This window comes from Microtus pennsylvanicus, chromosome 8 (genome assembly GCF_037038515.1).
Source record: "Microtus pennsylvanicus isolate mMicPen1 chromosome 8, mMicPen1.hap1, whole genome shotgun sequence".
NCBI classification, from domain to species: domain Eukaryota; kingdom Metazoa; phylum Chordata; class Mammalia; order Rodentia; family Cricetidae; genus Microtus; species Microtus pennsylvanicus.
In genome coordinates this window covers 58,217,414-58,234,393 of record NC_134586.1, presented here as the reverse complement: position 1 = coordinate 58,234,393, position 16,980 = coordinate 58,217,414, and the positions used below count along the sequence as shown (strand labels likewise).

The window sequence follows — 16,980 nt, the reverse complement described above, 5'->3', positions numbered from 1 at the left end:
TTTGAATTTTTTGAGACAGGCCTAGGTTGGCCCTGAACTCCCCTTCCTCCTGCCCTAGCCTCCCTCATGTGCTGTCAAGTCTGTCTTGGGGAAATGGTTTTATCAGTTCAACTCTGGCAAGATTTGACAGACACAGAGCTGACACCAAATGCCTAAGCTCAAGCGATCCTCCTGCCTCAACCTTTTGTCTCATTTGCCTACAAGTATATCACAATGCCCAGAAAAAATGTAATTTTTAACAATGAAGTCTGTGCCAAGGGGAAGGAGAAAGAAGGGAAGTGAGAGGAGTTTGGAGATTCTGGGAGATGGTTAGTAAGACCTCGATGGACACATTAAGAACCACTGCAATGGCAGCCTCTCAGTCAGCAGGTGCCCTGTGTATGCTGGGGTACAGGTTCCTGCTGCCAGAAGGGAAGACCTGTGAAAAGTGACAACTGTCATTTGGCCCCAGTCATCCAGCCCACCTGTCTGACACTGTCACACACACACAGATTCCAGGTGTATAATGGCCAGAGGTCACCAGCAGTTTAGGGCCGCTGCTCTTAGGAAACATGTTTTCCATTTCATGCCCCACCTTTCCCAATACTGTGGTTAAGAAAAAGATCTCCACTAGGGCGGCAGGTATTCTAGGATTAGGCATGAAAGCATCCCTGCCTCTAAGCTCCACAAGGGCCCACAAGGGTACAATGAACACAGAGAATGTCTGCACACAGCTGAAGTCTGCAAGAAAAAAAAAGACAGGGCAACTTTTCTTTGTTCCTGTTAAATTTTATTGGCATCACGCTCGTCTCTTTACAGAAGAACTCAGCCTACACTCTAGAATGTAGACTTTTGGAGGGGAAGTGCTCTGGGAAGCAAGCCATGATGCAGGGCAGGACCTCGGGAGGGAACAGAACTGCCAGGGCTCAACCCAAGAGACGGGTGGGTTAGTGCTGGGCCACACTTGGGTGGGGTGGGGGAAAAGGAGGGGGGTCTGCTAACCTACAGGTACCACCCTGAAAGGAGCGCCTTCTAGAACAAAGGTAGAGTCACTAGGACAGGTCTGGTGGGGTTCTCTTTTCCCCTTAGAGTAGTAAAGTGTTGAACGGAAGAAAAAAAAACTAAGAAGGGGAAAATGAGAATTTAATTTCTAAAATAACAGCAATTTACCCATTGTACATACTACTGTTATTATGCAAATCAACCTTTTGGAAAATTTAGACACAGAAGGGAACTGTCTAGTTCAGTTTTCCCTCTGGAGAGATCAAAAGCTTTTGGCTCTTAAGTCTTTGATAAAAGGCGTACATAATTCTTGTGTCTACTGTACAGAATACTGCCGCTAGCTGGACTTCCAAATTTGAGTCTCTAACACTCTTGTAATCCAGACAGGGTTCAACCCTCCACCTTGCACGCCTGCGTTAGAGGACTTAAACACACAATCCAGGAATTCCTTACACTAATTTATACATTTTAATTGGTTGCATATATTAACATGTACTATAAGATTCTTTTCTAAGAAGCATTACATAATAAATGGATACTGTAAAAAGATCTGATTAGTTAAAAGTAACAAGCATTAACAGATACATACAAAACAGCCTGTTCAGAATGGAACGTGGGCACCAGCCTTCCCACAGGACCTTCAAGGAGGGGTAGGGGTAAAGACCACAAGACCGTTAAAAAAAAATCAGATAATTAGACTTGGACGAACTGTGAACAGTTCTCTCACTCTCCAGTGGACAAAAAGAGTAAGCTTTCCATGCCCACTGCACCCCAGAGCACCCGGGGCTCCGCCTTATGCCTGCCGTACACAAGGCTCAAGAGCCCGTCAGGCACAGGCTAGAGTTTGCTTACTGTGTGTGTGTATGTGGTAGCTGACTGTGTTTGGTGGTTTTCTTTTGGCAGCTGGATGTGAGAGATGACGTTCTGTTCTGTTTAGAGGAGGAGGGACGCATATTGAAGGCCTATGTGTGTTCTTGGTCTGTGAAGGACTCTGTGCTCTGTGCTCACTGCCCCTTCAACAGCTGCAGCTCTCTGCGGAGGCCTTGGCCCGGTCATTCTTGTCCAGTTTGATGGGTTCAGGGAATTCATTGTATAACTCCACTTCTGTTTCCTGGTCGGGGAGAGAGAGAGGTTGATGACAATTCTCAGCTTGGTGCAGGGTAACAGACTCGGTAAGGAGTCAGCAGGAACCACATCTACACCAGGTAGTCAGAACACAGGCTGCTGATGAGCATCGTAGACCACACCCAGTAACTGTCAGGTAGGGCCCTGCTCACTGCTCCATGTGATCACGTCCCATTGAATTTTCTGGACTGTTGTCCAGGAGCTAGTCTCTTTTCTTCCACAGGTTGCAGCCTGGGGGGGGGGGGGGGCAGAGCTGTGGGGGATGCCATCACCTGTGCTTCATGAGCAGCTGATGGGCTTCAGTCACTTCCTGGACTAATCCTTGTAAGGAGGAATGGAGCTGCCCCTCAGCACGGTACCCAAGAAGGAAAGTTTCCTAAACAGTATTATTCTTGTTTTATTCACAACAGCTACAAAAACATGCAATAACTGGGAATACATACTGAATACAGCAGGAGCTTTTTATCTTAGTGCATCAGTTCCCAACACTCATCACCCGAAAAAGAAACCCTGTGCTTTAGCAGCCATTCTCCCCCCACCACCACCACAACCAATCTTGTTTTCTCATCACCTTCCCCCTCCATGAACTTCATAAATGCTAAGCAGGCACTCTGCCAATGAGCCCCATTTCATCCCAGACCTGTCTCATTTCTCTTGTCATACAAAGGGTCTTACTCTGTAGCTCAGCCTGGTCCTGGATTTGTGGGCAATCTTCCTGCTTCTACAAGGACGGCAAGTGTGCACACCATACGCTACGGACTTCTGAGATACAGGGTCTTAATATGATAAGGTTTCATTCCAGCCTCTGCATTAGACCCTTGGCCTACTCCACTGCTCCTATGGCTGAATGACATCTGTAGTAGATGAACCACCTTTTGTTTAGACACTCATCAGTTGGTGAACAATAATGTACATACACCCCCGTCAGTACTAATATGTACTTCTAACACAAAAAGCAGATTATGAATGACAGTCTTGGACAGAATGGGCGTCAACCCAAAGTTTGGATGTTGAAACTCTAACTTCCTAGTGTGTCTATGCCTAGAACAGTCAGATTAGATAGGGTTATCTCTGACATCTGATCTCACAGGACTTCCAATTTTCTCTTTCAGACAGGGTCTCATATGTATCCCAGGCTGACCTTGAACTTGCTAGGTAGAGGATTTTGAATTACTAAATTCTCCTGCTTCTACCTGGTGCTGGGACAAAGAATGTATTACCACGCCAGGTTACCGAAGATGGATCCCAGGGTCTCATGAATGCCAGGAGAGCACTCTACCAACTGAGCTCAAGCTCCAGAAATTATACTATATATGTTGTCACTGAGACACCCCAGGAGGCTTATCAAATTTGCTCTCTGTGTGAATAGCAAGAAGACAGTCATCTGCATGACAGGAAAGTCCCCTATCCTAAAACCAGCGTGTCAGCCTTGGTCCCAGACTCTAATAAAATATATGTATAAGCTATCCAATCTATGGTATTTTGTTATGGCCCACCCAAGTAGATATACAATTCCAACAAAAATCTCAAGTGGCTTTGACCTGGCTGAGAGGGAGTTGGGAGGCAGACCTATATACTCAAGATACTGAAATAAAGATGGTCCTCCAGGTAAATGGGTTAACCTGCAAATCAGATATTTACAATTCATAAAAGTAGCAATGAAATAATTTTATGGTCAGGGGGCTCACCACAATAAGAGGAACAATAGGTTTGAGAACCACTGAGGTAAAAGAACCCAGACATGGCCAAGACAGTCTAGAAATTCCGAAAGATGAACATGAATGCTTTAACAACTGGGCACACTTTAAGGGGACAACAGCTACCCCAACACCCACGCCCACTGGAAACATGGGTTCTCTGAAGGGCAAAGGTTACAACCAGCCTGTATTTGTATTTGAACAGAAAGATGACTTTTTCTTGTTAGACACAGGATCTTCCAGGGTAGCCTTGAATTTGCTTTGTTGCTGAGGCTGGTCTTAAACTCTCCTGATCTTCCTGTCTCCACTTCCCAAGTGTTGGGATTATAACATGTTCTACCACATGTAGCCTAGGCTGTCCTAGAATTTGCCATTCTCCTCTCTTCTTACCTCAACTCTCTAAGTGCTTAAACTACAAGCAGGTACCACCACACCCAGCTAAGATGGCTTTTTTCCTATGGCCAAAGGTTATCAAAAACAAGAATTGGGGTGGGTGATAAAGGAAGCTGGAAGGTAGGTGAAGGCAATGTCTAGTTACCAGGAGTTCATACGCTCACTCTGGGCACATTCCCAAGAACTGCCTCTGAAAGAACCACACATTGGTATAAGGACTCTTGGTGAGTTAGGGAACAAAAAGTCCCATCATATTAAAGGCATCTTGGTCTGGAGAATTCAAAAGGACATGTAGCTTCTCTTTCCAGGAAAAGAGAAGATGAAATATTAAAAAGCACAACAAGCCTCATGAGAATGTTGTGTGATATTTTGATACCACTGATATGCCCAAGACTGTCCAATAAACTTTGAAATCAGGGAGCACAGCCAGTGACTAGCTGACTAGAATTGGGCACAGAGAAGCCAGCAATTTGGATAGAACGTATGCACAGGACAGGGACTAGAGTTTGAGCTCTCTTGGTTCTAGGATGAAGTTCTTGCAGTGTATCTAACCAAAAAGCATGATCAGCTAGTTGCAACAACTTCTCTGAGCCAGCAGGTTTTCACCCTCACCTTTCACTTCTGAGTCTTTTATCGATAAACAGAATGATAAAGACTTAATTTAAAACTACTGGCAGGGCGATGACTGATGGGCCATGGGGTAGCAGATGATAATTAAAATGTCAATAGATTCATGCTTAGTTGCTAAGCAGACAGAAAAGCATCAGATCAGAGTGTCAAGCCTAGGAGCAGAGGCTCAAAGGGTCAGTGCTTATAAAGTGGCAACTTACAGATCCAGCAGCTGGAGTTGTGGCACCACCCACAGCTTCCCAGCCCCATCCAAAACAGTCTACCAGAGTATAGGGGGTCATCTCCGGAAAGAGAACAGCAGGGCTGGAGAGAACCTGACGGTGTCAGGCCACAGAACAGAGATGAGAGACTTGGATTTTCACACGGATACATACATGCTAAGAAAAATCCAGGTAGGAGGGTAGACTGGGGGAGGGGGGAGAGACATCAGAAGAAAGCATGTTTTTTTTGGGGGGGGCTTCTTGGTGTTTGGATGAATGATTCTACCTGGGCAGGCCCACCACTGTCTTAAAGCACTTTGTGCAGCCTCTCTACACCAGAACTCCTGCCCCTGAAACAGTTCATTCCAAGTCTCTGCCACCCACACAGCCAGTAGTCCTGTCCTGCTGAGAACCAGTGCATTGATACCCAGCTCCCTAGAGATGGGAGAACATGCCTTGTCTTTGCAGCTACTGCCTGCCTCAGGTGTCCCTGCTGACCCACACTGTTTTCTGGATCGTGCATGATGAAGCCTTGTAGCCAGCTTTAATTTACCATGGCCTACAAAAGTGCCAGTAGCCCAAGCCCACACTTTTGAAAAAATTCTCCCCAACACTGTGACAAACCCCTGGGTCTTGCGTGTGCTAAACCAACACTAACCTGGCTACACCTCCAGTGCTCCTATGCACTACTATGTTGCCTTCGCTGGCCTTGAATTTGCCGTCCTGCCTCAGCTTCCCTGCAATAGGTGGAATTACAGGCCTATGTCACAGGCCTGGCCTCTATACTGCCGTGGCGCATACTATTTTCTCCAAGAAGAGGGTAGCTAGGAGCTCTGGATTTTGTGATTCAGTTTTCTTGTATTTCTTACTTGTATATGTCCATAACTACTCTCAGGAAACAGCCATTTCATGGTCTGAGAGTTGAGGCAGGCAACCACAACCACCCTTCAAGGCTGGCATTGTTCTGCATGGAAGGGGCAGAAGCTCAGACATAAATAATTAGGTGCAGCTGAGATATGATTCAATTTTAACTCATTAACTAGAAGTATTGATCTGGCATGAGGTCCCATGTGGCTTCATCTCCTAAACTGCTCAGGAAAAAAAAACAAGCCCATACCTCCTTTACTAAGATGTTTGTTTTGTTCCCCCAAAGGTTTCACTACGCCTGGAACTCATTATTCAAGGACCAAGCTGTCCTTGAGTGCTCTGCATCTTAGGAAGTGTTCTATCACTAAGTCACTAGCTCTGCCCTGTGTCCTTTAGATGACTAATAAAGCCGTGGCTCTCTTAAGGGCTGGGGCAGAGTATGTCATGACCTATCCCACCCAGAGAAGCACCCTAGGTTTTCCCAGTTGCAGCTAGGAAGAAAGGCATCCAGGAAAAAACATCAGGCATCACCAGAGGGCACCTCGCATCTGGGGAGTCCTGGAGACCCACCTGTTTAAGGGCATTCCGAGCAATTGTCTGGAAGGCCTGCTCCACATTGATGGCCTCCTTGGCACTGGTCTCGAAGTAGGGAATGTTGTTTTTGCTGTAGCACCAAGCCTGTGCCCTCTTCGTGGCCACCTAGAGGAGGGAGGAGGACATTACTGACATGAACAGTGGACAATGACTCGGTCCTCCCTAGGACAGATCTGGGAATGAGGATGAGTGTGGCCTATAGACCTGCAGGTCAGGTCACTCTGCTGCCCATGTGAGGTATCCAAACTTGAGCTATTTCTGGCCGTAGCCAGACCTTGTGGGCCTTAGCAGTGTGCCACCGGCCAATCCCAGGAGGTAGAAAGCGATTTCTCCTGGGGTCCACGGTTGATCTCTGGTATAAACCCCTTTACCCACACCCATCTTGAGCCACCTGCAAGTGGCAAGTGGCACAGATTTTGCAGTGCTCACCCCTTAGATCTTTCCCCTGTCCAAGCCAAGAAACAGAGACAAACTCTAGAAGGGGAGAGAGATGGTCAGAAATAAGCTGGGCTAAAATCAACAAAACTATGTTCGACAGGAATGCTGTGTAGAACTCCCATGAGCAGCACGACTCATAGCACTCTTCCACCCTGAAGCGAGAAAACCTACTCCTAGTCCTTCCTCTAATAGTCGGCCTCACATCAAAGCTGGCTGGGGTCAGCTGGGCACTGGGTGACAAGCACTCCCACCAGTACCTTCCTAGATTATTCTCAGCCTGGAAGAGAACCCTCCGAACTCCAAGGTCCCAGAGGAGGGGCGTGTCAGGTGTCCGAGGTAGTACTTACTTGTCTGTTTTCAAGGTCAATCTTGTTTCCCAACACAACAAAGGGGAAGTTCTCGGGATCCCGGGGGCTGGCCTGAATAAGGAATTCGTCTCTCCAGCTGTCAAGGGTTTTGAATGTGTTGGGGGCAGTCACATCAAACACCAGAACACAGCAATCTGCACCTCTGTAGAAGGCCACACCAAGAGACTGGAACCGTTCTTGACCAGCTGTGTCCCAGATCTGCAAGAAACAAAAGACGCGGTCTCCAGAAGATGCTGGGCACTGTGTGTGTGTGTGGGGGGGGGGGGGGGGTATAGGAGGGAGTGACATGAGTCTCCTCTATCTTCTCCCGGGTATGTATATAGGAAATGAAAATAAAGCTACAGCAGGTAAGAGCTCTACTGCTCCTCCAGAGGACCTAGATTCAATTCCTAGCACCCACATGACAGTTCACAACTGTCTGTTAGTCCACTTCCACAGGATCAGACATACATGAAGGCAAAACATCAATACATCTAAAATAAAATTTAAGGTTCCGTCTCTCTTCGAAAAAGGTGGCTGCTGCCTCTTATCCTCTCCCCCCTCCTTCCCCTCCCCCCTCTCTCCTCTTCCCTTTTCCCCTCCATAACCCACTGAATAATAAACTCTATACTCAACTCTCAATAAATAATAAATAAATTTAAAAAGAAAATGAAGATACAAAGCCAGGCGGTGGTTGCTCATGCCTTTAATCCTAGCACTGGGAAGGCAGTGGCAGGTGGATCTCTGTAAGTTCAAGGCCAGCCTGATCTACAAAGTGAGTTCCAGGACAGGCTACAAAGAAAATGAAGGTACAGCCTCAAGACTTATGTATTCTGGGAACTTTTTTTTTTTAATTTTATTTATTATGTATACGATATTCTGTCTTTGTGTATGTCTGCACCAGACCTCATTACAGATGGTTGTGAGACACCATGTGGTTGCCGGGAATTGAACTCAGGACCTTTGGAAGAGCAGGCAATGCTCTTAACCACTGAGCCATCTCCCCAGCCCCCTTCTGGGAACTTTCTAAGGGCTTGATTATTGTGCTTTGAGTACTCTATGTAGCTACAGCAGGCCTTGAACTTGCAATCCTACCACAAGCTTTTCTAGGGGTAGTAGAAATAAAAGATTACTGACTAAAATGAATATTTGTGTTGATGGGTTTTTAACAATGTCATTTCTTTAAATAAACAAGTTTTTTTTAAAAAAAATTAAAACAAAAACAAAGTTAATTAAAAATTCTTTAAAAAAGGTCTGAAGAGAGAAGAACAACAGAGTAGAAGCTAGGAGCAGGTCCCACTGGTTCGGCGTATATATGGTTCTACAGGTGCAAATGGTATAAGGAATTCAAAGACAGAGCAGATTTAAAAAAAAAAAGAAGAAAAAAACTCATGCTGAAAACTGGGGCATTATTCCTGGGAAGTTTTTAAATTTACCTTAGCTTCAAACTTACAAAAGTATAATTTATATTTGTCAATTAACAAGAACAAAAAAAAATAACCCTATGTCAAATGGTCCTTTTAAATTTTCAAACTGAATTTTTTTCGGAAGGTAGTGGTGGGAACAGAATACAGGGCATCAAGCACACTCTGAGCAAGCTCTAATGCTTACTGTATAGATTCCCAAATGAAATATTTTCTCTTTTATATCCAAAAGTATACCCATATATTTACCTATCCAAAGCTCTAATTTGGGGGGGGGGTACTACAGAAGGAACCTGGAGATGGAACTTATAGCTTCATGAATGCTAAGTATACATTCTACCACCTGGTATTAATATTGCCACTGTTCTTATTTTACATTAAAAAAAAAAACAAAGAACATTTATTTATTATGTATACGTATTCTGCAGGCATGTGTGCCTGCACACCAGAAGAGGGCACCAGATCTCATTATGGACGGTTGTGAGCCACCATGTGGTTACTGGGACTTGAACTCAGGACCTCTTCTTACCACTGAGCCAGAGCCATTTCTCCAGCCCCTACATTTCTCTCTCTCTCTCTCTCTCTCTCTCTCTCTCTCTCTCTCTCTCTTCTTTCTTTTCCTTCCTTCCTTCCTTCCTTCTTTCCTTCCTTCCTTCCTTCTTTCCTTCCTTCCTTCCTTCCTTCCTTTCTTTCTTTCTTTTTCTTTCAAGAGTACTTATAATAACCAGAGAGATGGCTCAGCAGTTAAGGCTGTACTTCCTGAGAACCCAGTTCCCAGCACCCACATGGCAACTCATAACTACCTGTAATTCCAATTCTAGGAAATCTGATGCCTTCTTATGGCTCTTGTGGGCTCCAGGCAGGAATGTGGTGCAGACAGACAGACAGACAGACAGACAGACAGACAGACAGACAGACAGACAGACACACACACACACACACACACACACACACACACACACACACACACACAAAACAACACTGCCCCCAATGACACTTTTTCCCCAGAAGCAAATGGCTCTTGAAAAAAATGTCTTACACTAACAGTACTCTGCTGTAAATCTCTTTCAGTTGTCTTTCCTCATACCCCAAATCAACAGCTAATAGTATCCCACGACCTTATTATACTGCAGTTTATTCCCTGGCCATCCACCCTCACATGCAGGGTGGCAATGGATACTCTTAATGCTTCTCTCCTCCTGCCCAGAGGTAAGTTTTAAGCCATTGATTAGTCACAGAAACCATTAGGCTGGGAGGTATGCGGGTATCCACACTGTAAAAAAGTACAATGCCTGTCCACTTCCACCTTGACGTCACTCCAATTCCCTGAAATCAGGCTTCCAGAACCTGCCATTTGCTGTAGTCTGCCCACGTAACCACAGGCATACATATACAGCATACTCTCCTGTTCAGTGATTACCTGGGTTATTTGGGAATCACACTATTTAGGTATTTGATTTAATGTGGTCTCATACAACCTTGACCTTGTATGACTTGTTCTTGCTGCACTTTAAATGTCAAAGGCTATTTTCCTTCTAAACATTTTTACTTTATGCTTTTTCCACCTCACTTGGGTCCTGAAGCCTGTAGTTAACTCTATTGAAGGTTCCACTCAACCCAAGCAGAAGCTCTCTCCCTAAGGTTCCCAGCAAAGTTCTGTGCCTATCTATTGCCCCATGGGCCTTCTGTGTATCTGTGCTAATACCGCTGCCTCAGTGACTTCAATTTCAGCTTACTGAGTTTGAGTGTTTATGCACACCTGACACCTAGCTTTTTCCTTGACAATATCAGAAATGTAAATAAAACATAGCCACCACTATTCTTCCACTGAACATTACAATGCATAACTCCAATCCTGGTTTCCTTACAGTAGGACCCAATGTGGGCCACACCTGAAGATCCAACTAACACCAGGCCACACTTTAGTATGCATTTATGGATTTCCCTCTGTATCATTATTCCTAGACACAGTCTAATAACTGCTTACCTGGGATTAGATCCTGTAAATAAATTGAAGATTAAAATTATATACAAGGGTATTCTTATGTTCTATATAGACATGACCATCAATTATAACATTTATTTCTATTAAAATTTTTATAATTTTAGTCTATGAGTGTTTTGCCTGTGTGTATATCTGTGTACCATGTGCATGCCTGGTGTCCAAGGAGGCTAGAAAAGAGTATCTGATTCCCTGGGACTAGAGTTACAAGCAGTTGTGAATACCACTATGCATGCTGGGATTCAAACCTGGGTCCTCTGGAAAAGAGCCAGTACTCTTAAACATTTCGCCATCTCTCCAGCCCACACTGACCTTGAATCCGCCAGCCTGTAGCTGTATCCCAAGTGCTGGATAACAGGCTAGCACCACCACACTCAGTTTTCTGTTGTTGCTGGGGACTGAATCCAGGAGCACATGCATGCTATGCAAGTGCTTGACCACTCAACTATATAAACCCAAAGCCCTGGGCATAAAAGTTGCATCTGGGTGAGGAAGTGTCTCAGACCAGTTCTGAGTAGATACCAAGGGAAGCTGCCTATGCTTTCTTTGCTCCACAGTGATAAAACCCAGGGCCTCATGGGTCATAGCAAGCATTCTATCATGAAATTACTCCTCTAGTTCTATGCTTTTGTTTTATTCTTATTTATGTGTCTCTGTGGTGGGGCACTCATGGAGGCCAAAGCAAGAAGAACTCACGCTTTCAGTGTCAAGAGTTCTAGAACAGCCTGCTGAATATGCTGACATACTTTGGACAGCACCCCCTGTTGCTGCTGCACTGCCATCGTGGATTAGTTGGCAACCTCAAGGCTGCTCCTTCCCTGGCTTCTGTGGCTACACTTCCCTTGGCTCCTCCTTAATCTTTTGAAAGTGGGCATCATTTGGTGCAATATTAGTTCTGAGAAATTCTTGGCAAATTTCATCTTTAATCTCTTCTCTTATTCCTCCTGAAACTAATTAAAAGTGGGTCTGTACTAGAAATACATAAGCTCAGTGGGAGAATGCTTGCTGGGTATGTGTAAGGCCCTAAACAAAAACAAGTGGGTAGGTGTGCCCTTACAGAGCCTTCTCGTCCATTTCCTGCCAGTTTTCTTTGTTGTAGATCCTTTCTGCTGTATCCAATCTACTGTGAACTGACATTCCCAAAGTTTTAGAAGTTCTATTAATTTTTTCTCAAGTCTATATTGCCATTTGTCTCTTCTGCAGATGCACAATTATTTTCCTCTTTCAAATTAAAATCAGTGTACAGGGCTGTAGTCAGAGCTCTGTGGTTGAACACCTTCCTATCGGAAGCTTTAGGCTTGGTCCGTAACACTGCTCAACCCTCAAAGTGGGGAGTTCTAACACATTAACCAGCTGTGGTAGTTCATGCCTACACTCTTAGCCCTTGGGAGAACAAAGGCTAAAGAATTCCAAGAGTTTAAGGGCAGCCTGGACTATCTGTAAATATGAATCAATTGTCCTGGATGATCCTGAACTAGCTGAGATTGTAGGCCTGTGGAACCAGACCAGGCTCCTTTTTAAAACGTAAAATACACTCTCCAAGCCCAGGGAGGTCATCATTCGGGTTCTTTTTTTGTGATATCTTCATTCTTATTTATCTTTTACTACAAGCTGAGAAATATGTGGAGCTCTCTCCAGACTGCCCCATCACTCAGAAGCGGCCATCTCATCTCACCCTTTCCCGGACCCTTCTGCCCTGTGGGTCTCCAGCTGCGCCTCTTTGATGGGATATATTGCCACAGTGAGTGTGGCTGGGATCTAAATTCTCAACCCTGTGACCACAGGACCCAAGGGCAGCACTTGCATTTTAGCTAGTACCCATTCCCTCCCACCTCTGCTGCTGTGGGGAGCACCAGCCTAGCAACCCTTCCTCCACATCACCTGTTATTTCTGGGAGCTCCTAGGCAGCCATTTGGTTTCTGGCAGTCTCAGATTCCTTTTGTTTGTTTGTTTTTCAAAGGCAGACTCTTATTATGTAACCTTGGATGTTTTCAACTAAGTAGACCAGGTAGCCTCATAGAGATTCACAGTACTCAGAGATCTGCCTGTCTCTGCCTCTCAAGTGCTGGGATCAAAGGCATGTACCACTAAACCTAGCCAGTCTCAGGTTCTTTTTGAAACCCTGCCCAAGCCTTGTAGCTTACTGTGCTTCTACAATTTAACAGTGTCTTTTATTTATTTTGATGTTGTTTTTTCAGTTTTTGAAGTTCTAACTTTTCCATATCCTCATTTTTTTTCCATTCTGGTTTCTATTCCCATTTTTAAAAAATGACAGTCATTATGAAGATTACTTGTGGCATATGATTTCCTCATATGGCCAGGAGAGTATGTTCTCACTCCACTTTTGTCCCACAAACTAATCATGGTGTTTGTCAAGAATGATAGGCATTTCTGTTAAATTCTTCAAGACAGATTCCAGGTTCTTTGAAGAGTATAGATTCTACACATACAAAGTCAAATTTGGGAAGGCAAACCCAGGGGAGGCTGAGACAAAGAGATCTGCAAGTTCAAGGTCAGTGTGCTGTCTCAAGACACTACTTTAAAAAGGTCTGCAGACAAAGCCCAACAGCAGTGTTTGTCCAGCACTTAAGAAATCCTAGATTCAATTCCAAGTTCTCCATTCCCCAAATACACACCAAAAGCAACCACCACATGAGTGGACAGGTAAACAATGGAGCGATGTCTCAAGCTCAGGAGTCCCACAAGCATTGCCACACCCTGGACCCATCTACCTGCCCTCCTTTCACAGTCTTTCTGGGCCCTGGACTTGTGCTGTTGAGTGTGCGTTTTGCAGCTTCAGCTCCCCACATGGGCAGTAACTTACATTTTCTATCCTTTCACAGCCGAAACTTACAAAATCATCCCATCTGTTGTGGGATAATCCTTTTTCTATACTGCGAAGATGTGTCTCTGTTTAAACTCCCTACCTAAGGCATCTTCTGACTGGGTTAATAAAGAGCCAAACGCCAATAGTTAGGCAGGAGAAAATAGGCAGGACCAAGAGAGAGAAAGGTAGGAAGTCTGGGAGGAATCTGAGGTGAGGGGGATTCCCCAGAGAGACTCAGAGGAAGTCAGACGTACAGTATGGAGTCACATGGCAGACCATAGATTAATATAAATGGGTTAATGTAAGTTTTTAGAGTTAGTTGGGAACAAGCATAAGCTAAGACCAAGCTCTCATAATCACCAAGTCTCCACATCATTATTTCGGAGTTGGCAGTCCAAAGAAAGTCGAGCTACGCCACCCCATGGCAGAAGCCTGAGTCTGTGTGTAACAGTTTCACTTTCTTCTTTGTTCCTATAATCTGGTCATTTCCTTTTCTCAAATTTGGTTTATTTAACTTTCAGATATTTTAGAAACCTCCAGATGTATAAGTGTGGGTGGGCTGGGGAGGGCAGATTTACATTACCTCCACCCTAAAATATGAGCCAATTAAGAGTTCTTACGCCAGGCGGTGGTGGTGTGCGCCTTTAATCCCAGCACTCAGGAGGCAGAGGCAAGTGTATCTCTCGAGGACAGCCTGATCTACAAGAGCTAGTTCAACAACAGGCTCCAAAGCTATAGAGAAACCCTGTCTCGAAAAACTAAAAGAGTTCTTACTTTGTGCTAAGTGTGTGGCAGCAGTCCATAATCCTAGCACTCAGGAGGCAGGGGCAGAAAGATCAGACATTCAAGGCCATCATCCTCTGCTATAGAGTTTGAGGCTAACCTGGATTTTATGAGACACTGTTGTTCCCCAAGCCCCATAAAAGGCTAAATGAAACACTATCTTTAAAAAAAAAAAAAGGCTGGAGAGATGGTTCACCAGTTAAGAGCACTGGCTGCTCTTCCAGAGGACCTGGGTTCAATTCCCAGCACCCATGTGGCAGCTCACAACTGTCTGTAACTCCAATTACAGAGGATCCAACACCCTCAGACAGACATACATGCAGGCAAAAACATCAATGCACATAAAAAGTAAGATTTTTAAAGAAAGCAGAGGGTTATAAATACGAGGACCGGAATTCTGGTCCTCATCACTCATGACATAAAAGCCAGACTTACAAGGAGAGTCTCTATAATGCCAGTGCTATAATAGGGAGATGAAAGAGGAGGCAGGAATTCCTGTAAGCTCAGACAAAGCTAGTCTGGCATATGTAGTGGGAAAACAAAAACAAAGACCCTGTCTCAAAACAGAGAGGAAGCTCGAAATGGCAGTTCACACCTTTAATCCTAGTACTCAGGAGGCCGAGGATTTCTGAGTTCAAGGCCAGCCTGATAAACACTGCAAGTTCCGGGTCAGCAAGACCACGAAGTGAGATCCTATTTGTCTAAGGAGAAAATAAATAAAAGGGTGGGAGGATAGAAGGCAAGGATCAACCCCCGAGGTTGTTTTCTAACCCACATACTCATGCCTTGGTATACATGTACCTGCATCCACACACACCAAAAAATTTAAAATAAGGGGCAACAGCCCTCAGCTTTAATGGAAAACTAAAAATCTAATGTGAAACTCAAAGAATAATCTTCTCGGGCTGGAGAGATGGCTTAGTGGTTAAGAGTATTCCAAAGGTCCTGAGCTCAATTCCCAGCAACCACATGGTGGCTCACAACCATCTGTAATAAGGTCTGGTGCCCTCTTCTGGCCTGTAGGCATACACACAGATAGAATGTTGTATATATAACAAATAAATAAATAAATATTTTTAAAAAATTAATCTTCTCTTGTCTCTTTAGTTTGATGTTGCTGTACCAACTACCTGAGTGGGCATCATGGACCAGAAGAGAAGACAAAAATATTGAGATTCTTTTTCTAGACGTGTTTGTGCACAAGAACATGTATTCACTACACAAAATGCTCAACAACAAAAAAAGTATGGCCATAAGATGAAGATTTTCAAAAAGTCTGTTTCACTGGAACCATTAATGTATTTGGAGCATGATGCTGAGCAGACACATGGAAAAACTAGACTGGCTTAACAGAACTCAACCTTATAAAAAAAGCACTTATTAATGTGTGTGTGTTTGCCTGCACTTGTGCACCGAATTGCATGCTTGGTGCCTGGAGAGCAGAAGAGGGTATCAGATCCCTTAGAACTGGAGTTAGAAACAGTGGTGCCAGCAACTGAACCTGAGTCCTCTGCAAAGAGCAGCCAGTGCTCTTAATCACATAGCCGTCTTTTACAGTCCCAAAGGCCACAAATAGAATAGCAAATAAATAAATACCACCTTAATGTCTGCTATAAGAAGTTAGGAAACACACAAAGATTTCTGACCTGAAATACTGGACAAAGATTCCAAGAGATAAGCCGAATGGCGAATGGTGGCTCAAGTCTTTAATTCCAGCAGAGGCAAGTGCATCATTTTGAGTTCAAGGCCAGCCTAGTCTAGCGCATTAAGTTCCAGGATAATCATGGCTACACAGAAAGATCCTACAGCCCCCAATCTGAAAGAAAGAAAGAAAGAAAGAAAGAAAGAAAGAAAGAAAGAAAGAAAGAAAGAAAGAAAGAAAGAAAATAAAAAACCAGAAAGATGATATTTTGGAACATAGTAAGGACCTATAGGTTGTTAAATTTAGGAAAACAATAACAACAAAAACCACACAACAAACCTAGCTAAATTAAATTTTACAAAAATTCTTAGTTGTCTTGCAATCTAAAATTCAAATTTAGGGGCTAGGGTCTAGCTTAGTGGGGGGGAACACGTGCACTCAGCATGCACAAGGCCCTGGCCCATTCCTATCATGCCTCCAATCAAGTTTAAACTGGTTGTTTTATCTAACAATTCTATGAATATAATGGTAGGTTTAAGAAACAGGGAAGAAAACAGGTTGCTGTAGAATAAACTTTCTGTACACTGTGTAAATTACACTGTGATTGGTTTAATAAAGAAGCTGACTGGCCAACAGCTGGACAGGATAAGGTTAAGTGGAAAAACCAGACTAAGGACACTGGGAAGAAGGAGGGAGGAGTCAGGAGTCCAGTGAGACACAGAGAAGAAACAAGAGGTGTGAAGTAAAAGAGGTAATGTCACGTGGTAGAATGTAGGTTAATATATATGGGTTAATTTAAGTTTTAAGAACTAGTTAGTAATAAGCCTGAGCATTCATAATTTTCATTAAATTTTGAGTCTCCATGTTAGTTATTTGGGAACTGGCAGGAAGACAAGAAAAGTCCACCTACAAGAGGTAGATGTGAAAAACAATTTAGATTCAAGAAGCTGGGCCTACAAGAGGGCTCAGCTGGTAAAGTGTTTTCAGTCAATCCCTAGAACACATATACAGGAAGAAAGAGAACCAGCTC

The 16,980-nt window shown here is 44.1% G+C and overlaps 1 protein-coding gene across 2 annotated transcripts in view; it reads right to left on the bottom strand.

Moving 5' to 3' along the window:
• Positions 1-1,105: 1,105 nt before the first annotated feature.
• Rab7a (RAB7A, member RAS oncogene family) overlaps positions 1,106-16,980 on the bottom strand; it is a 51,098-nt gene continuing 35,223 nt past the window's right edge. For both annotated transcript variants that reach the window (XM_075983556.1, XM_075983555.1), the window contains 3 exons: positions 7,273-7,491; positions 6,464-6,592; positions 1,106-2,092 (listed from right to left, as the gene is read on the bottom strand). In XM_075983556.1, coding sequence (XP_075839671.1) covers positions 1,997-2,092; positions 6,464-6,592; positions 7,273-7,491 — 444 coding nt within the window. In that variant the 3' untranslated portion in view covers positions 1,106-1,996. The remainder of the gene's footprint in view (positions 2,093-6,463; positions 6,593-7,272; positions 7,492-16,980) is intronic.